The sequence below is a fragment of the Triticum urartu genome, chromosome 7A (assembly GCF_056163025.1).
Source record: "Triticum urartu cultivar PI428250 chromosome 7A, HENAU_Tu73, whole genome shotgun sequence".
Taxonomy (NCBI): Eukaryota; Viridiplantae; Streptophyta; class Magnoliopsida; order Poales; family Poaceae; genus Triticum; species Triticum urartu.
Genome location: NC_141879.1, coordinates 57,224,742 through 57,230,161, shown reverse-complemented (window position 1 = coordinate 57,230,161; position 5,420 = coordinate 57,224,742). Strand labels below are relative to the sequence as shown.

Here is a 5,420-nt window from a genome sequence, read left to right as displayed (position 1 = left end):
AGATAGGAGTAGTACTAACCCAGCAACCTTCTACAAGGCATAGTAATTTGTGATCCTCACCCGTATGTTATATGTATGTGTTGTGAGACACTCTAGCTGAAAAGCACTGTTTTCTGTTTCCTGGCTCTATCACAGATAGGCCAGCGATGAGGGGGGGAAAGGGGAAAGGCGCCGGCGGCTTGAAGACACCAACAGGAGAACAAAAGATAACCTTTTTTATGGAAATGCATTAGGGAATAGGAAGTGCTGGGAATGAGAGAACAATTGCTACATGCTGCTAAGGCTGCACATGTACGGATGATGGAGGTACAACAGCAAGTACTTGCACTAGTAGACATGCTCATCCGGCGAATCAAGATCGCAGTGGGGATTCCTGTTGTGAGACGATATGCCACACCACCTAGGCTAGCACATTCATTACACGGATGGCGTTATGAACCATCGGGATGTTTTGATCAAATTCACCGAAAACGAGATAGAGAAAAGGGGTCCAAAATATAATCAAAGATGATCACATGCCCTTCTGCTGTTAAAGAGCAGTGGTACTGTCGGAAGTTTTCAGTGACCTTTACGTTGTTTGCTCTATAAATTTCATATTAAACAACTGAATTCAGAAGCAATGGATCACTAGTCTGTCATAAACATAATGCTTAGCTTCGAGATGAATACAGTTAAGCAAATTATATATTTTCAAACGAATTTACTATTTTGTCTGTACATCTGGTAATCTCGCTACAGCAAAGCAATAGTAGAAGTTCATCAGCAATCACATCTAAAGAAGTTCATCGCTAAAATATTGTCACACTGCCGGTAAGCGCTATGTCAGCAGGTTACCTCTTGTTCTTGTTCTTGTTCTCCTTGTTTTTCATCTAACAAGAACACCAAAAAAACAGAAACATAGGAATGACTGTTCCGTGAAAAAACATCCACGAGCAGAAAATAATCCAAAAAAATTGATGCGTGAAACAAACTTAGCTGTGCATTATATCAGAGCAAGCTCACACTGGATAGAAGAAGAAAAACGATGATCCGGGTGACCGAGAAGATAGTACAAGAAGAAATAGATGGACACATGAAGTTGGGGTTACACAGGATTAGGCTACAGAAAGGGAAAAAGAATCTTCAGCTCATGCCTACATTGGAATAGGAAATTATAATACCGGTAAGCTCTGAGGCCCAGCATAAACTCGTTGGATATGCAAAATCTTCCTCTCTTTCTTCTGCCAAACCCTGTCAACTAGTTCTTCTCCCACATCCAAAGTCAGTTCTTCAAGAGTCCTCACATGTTCAATACCATCTGGTAGCATCTTCAGCTGTGGGCAGAGCAGGAGCTTAAGATCAACTAAGCTCGCCATGGCGCCTCTTTCTATCTCTATTTCAGTGAGATATGGTCCACCTCGTATTTTCAGTACCCTGAGCTTCGGAAATGATGCTGCGGGAAAGTACAACTTATCACCAGCATACGCATGATAAAGTTGAAGCTTAACTAGATGCTCCAATCCCTTAAGATACAGAAAAGCGCCGTTGTTAAGCTGTGAGCCAACAAGCCTCAGAAATTTAAGGTTCTTCAGTTTACTAAGTGCTGTGAAGAAATTAGGCAGGGATTCCTTGGATAGTGAACCAAGCAAGAAAAGCTTCTGAAGCAAGGGAGGTGCCTGAAATGCTTTGAGATGCGAAATTTCCTGATTATCATCGGCCTGGATTCCGAGACGGGTAAGATGAATCATTCTGCCAATACCCTTGAACAGATCTTCACAATGGGAACCTTGCACTTTGCTGATACGGAATGTTCTCAACTCCACAAGAGCACCCATGGCACGGACCATTTCAGCACTAGCTTCCATCTGTAGAAGTGTCTGCAGGCTAGTCAAAGAGCATATACCAGCAGGAGCTGGTACACCAACAGAAGGAACAAACTGCAATGATGGTCCAACATGCTTGGAAGTCACAATAAGATGTGTCAACTTACTGAGCTTCATAACTTGCGATGGTAGCTTCATTATTTCACACTTCCAGGCATCCAACACCAGCAAATTTTTTAGTCTTCCGATGGATCCTGGAAGACTTGAGACTTTTGTTCGCCTAAGGCCAAGAAACCGCAGATTACGCAAGCCAAATACCTCTGCTGGAAGACACTTAATTGAACTATCTTGCAGGTTCAGAACACACAACAACTTGTTGCTCATTGCTAGTGAACGGAGTGAAATGAAGCTAAAAGAACTGTGGAAGACAAGCAATGAACGGAGATGCGGAGCATTCTGTGCCAGCAGAGCAATATCCCCTGTTTCAGTTGATACACGTCGTGCTTCTCTGATGGTATGAATTTTCAAGGGGTTATAGACACCGCAAAAGTTCTCTTCACGTGCCTTGGAACGAGCTAAAACACGAAAGATGTCGTGCATTTGAACTTCATATACACATCCAGAGTCATTTCTCTTGACTACCAACAATAGACACCGGTGGATCAGTTCGGTCAGATAATCCTCAGCCACCTCCTCGAGTGTCTTATGTTCACTCTCTTCAACAAACCCTTCTGCAACCCAAAGTCTTACTAGAGATTTTCTCTGCATCACATATTTCTCTGGGAACATGCAACAATACAGAAAACAACTTCTAACACTATGTGGCAGATCTTCCAAACTAACCTTCAGGATTACGTGCATATCCATGACGGGGTTGTCGGTGAGCTGCTTCTTCATATCTTTGTACACTTTCTCCCACTCAGAGAAACATGTGCTTCGGAGTGATAACAATCTCCCAATGCATTTGATAGCAATTGGCAAGCCATTGCAATTCGTTACAAACATGCCCGCCGAATCTGATAACTCTGGTGGGCAAATCCTCTTCTCTTCCTTTTGAAATGCCTCTCTACAGAATAGATCGAGTGCATCATCTTCTCCGAGTGGCTGCAAATTTATTATGTTTGATTCTGATGCTAGTGATGCTACCTCATAAATCCTTGATGTAAACAGTATCCGGCCCTTGCCATGAAGAAAAGCATCTCTACAATCAAACCACACATTCACATTCCACACATCATCCAGAACGAGAATGTACCTTTTGTGCTCGAGGTAACAGCAGATCGCCTTCACTAGGCTTCTACAGTCTGTTACATCAACATCCTTGGGAAACTTCTTTGTCCGGTCGTTCTTGCGGAACTCCTCAACTATTTTCCTCATCAGGTCATCAGCTTCAGAGCTTTGTGATACTGTAACCCAAGCACAAATGTCAAAATTATCCTTGACAGAACTATAAACATGATGAGCAAGTGTTGTCTTGCCTATGCCACCCATGCCCCACACAGCTGCAATCAAGTTTCGTCGATCCTTATCATGGACCCATTTCATTAAGAAATTTTTTTCCTCCTCAATCCCCACAGGATCATCCTCTGCTTCAAAGGAAGTGTATCTTAAACAACTCCAAGTTGAGCCATTTCTTCCTGGCGGCCTTGCACCTCTCTGAATGCCCTTCAGATCATATCTTCCCCTTCTTTCAGCAGCACTCCTGAGATCAGCCTTGATATCTCGGAGACGGCCTGCCAACCGGTACCATATCTTGATTTGCCTCACCCTCCTGATTGCCTTGAAGAGAAGCATACCTCTAGCATCGTCCGCCAACTCGTAGGTGAACTCATCGACGACATCTTCAATGTTGAAGGAAAGAATCCTGATTTGCCTAACAAATGCAGCAGTGGTCTCATCAGTGTCTCTGAAGCTCTCGGCAGCGTGCAAGAAAGCCTGAATACTCTCCAGCTCACTCTTGACCTGCCGTATCTCGCAGAATAGGCCCTTCAGAGCATATCCCTCCACACCAAAGAATGACCCTGCAAGCTCTACAACCTCACTCAAGAGCGCATCCCCGAGCTTCAGAATCAACGCGCTCACCACTCCCTCCGCCATGCCATGCAAGCCTGTATGAGCTTGAATGCACATTGACACCCGATGCATGGTTTTATCAGCCATCGGTTGCCAAGACCAAGGTTTAATCCCTGCATATTCCCCAAGAATCAGCACATGTCCGATGAATATTCCTGCAAGGGTAGGCTAGGCACTCGGATATTCTACCGTCGTTGAGCACATTCAGAGTTGAAAAGCTGCATACCGGAATACGTACTAATTTGAGCAGTATATCCTTCCTTTAGATTCTTCTTACACACATATGCTTGTGTGATATGCAGCAACATATGCTTGGATTCTTTCGAGCGGCGGCACTGCCTGACAAGAGAGACGCCAAATGAAGAAAACAAGAATCACCCTGTTTGGCGAATTCCAGGAGACAACACGCGTAGTTTTACTGGAATCAACCAATCAAACACCGATGGAGGTCGAAGCATCCGTGCTTCCTCACTCCACACACACACAACTCCGGCCGCCGCTGTCGCTCTGCTCTGTCAACTCCGCCGCAGGGCCTGAATCCCCACCTCAACCTCTGACTCGATCCATTGCTGCGCATCGGGAACTCCACCTTGCCTTCACCACCTCGACGCCGCCTCCTTTTGCACCGCGACTGCGACCGCCGCCACGGTCTCATCTCCTTTACCGGCATGCTGTCGCCACTCCGGCGTCTCCGCCACCCAGATCTACGGTGTTTTTTTCCTTTCTTTTGCGGGGTTGGGTATGGTGCTAGCTGCGCTATTTCCCGCTTGAAGCGGCCGGAAAAACAACTCCGCCCAAAGGGACCTCCTAATGGGCCGGCTACTGCGCGGCCCATTAAAGGAAACATTCATTTTTTACAAACACACAATTTAAATATATTTTCTAATAGTTTCATAAATCGGTTGAAAAAATGAAGTATTATCTAGTGCAATTGGAAACTTTTCATGTGTACGTAAAAAATGTTTCTACAAAATTAAATATTCATCTATTTGGAAAAAATGTCCTCATATATGACATATATTCAAAACATGCTCACATTTTTTAAAATGTTTTCATGGCATCGATTTGTGACATTAAAAATATTGTTCATTTGTATGAAAAATACAATAATTCTCATAAAATATTTTAAAATTGTTCACTATGTATGAAAAAAGATTCATGCATTTGAGAATAGGTGGTAACGCAAGGCGACGGACCTCCGTCCCATGGGCTAGGTTGGATACTGGGCCCTTGGGATTTTTTGCTCCTAATTGTATCATCACTGATGGGCCTCTCAGCTCAGTTCCTCTGTGAAGAAAATTGTTAGTATTGATAGAAAACCACTGTCACGAGGTGCCTAGCTAGAGGAGCTCCTATATGTCGCATTCTGCGACAAGCGCCGATTCACATAGGAGCACCCCGAATGTGCCGGCCTAGTAGCATCAAGCGCGAGCCAGCGAAACTCACCATAGTAGTGTGTAAATCCAAAAAAATACGGAAAAAACTGAACACCATACTTTAAGGATTTCAGCCCGAACGCCTCCTAGGCCATTTGATTCCTGGCAC

At 44.2% G+C, this 5,420-nt stretch overlaps 1 protein-coding gene across 1 annotated transcript; it reads right to left on the bottom strand.

Moving 5' to 3' along the window:
* Positions 1 to 213: 213 nt before the first annotated feature.
* On the bottom strand, positions 214 to 4,614 carry LOC147957701 (disease resistance protein RPM1-like). The gene has a single exon (XM_087536642.1). It carries the CDS (start codon positions 3,960 to 3,962, stop codon positions 1,152 to 1,154), a length of 2,811 nt encoding a protein of 936 aa, XP_087392768.1. The 5' UTR covers positions 3,963 to 4,614; the 3' UTR covers positions 214 to 1,151.
* Between the last annotated feature and the right edge of the window lie 806 nt (positions 4,615 to 5,420).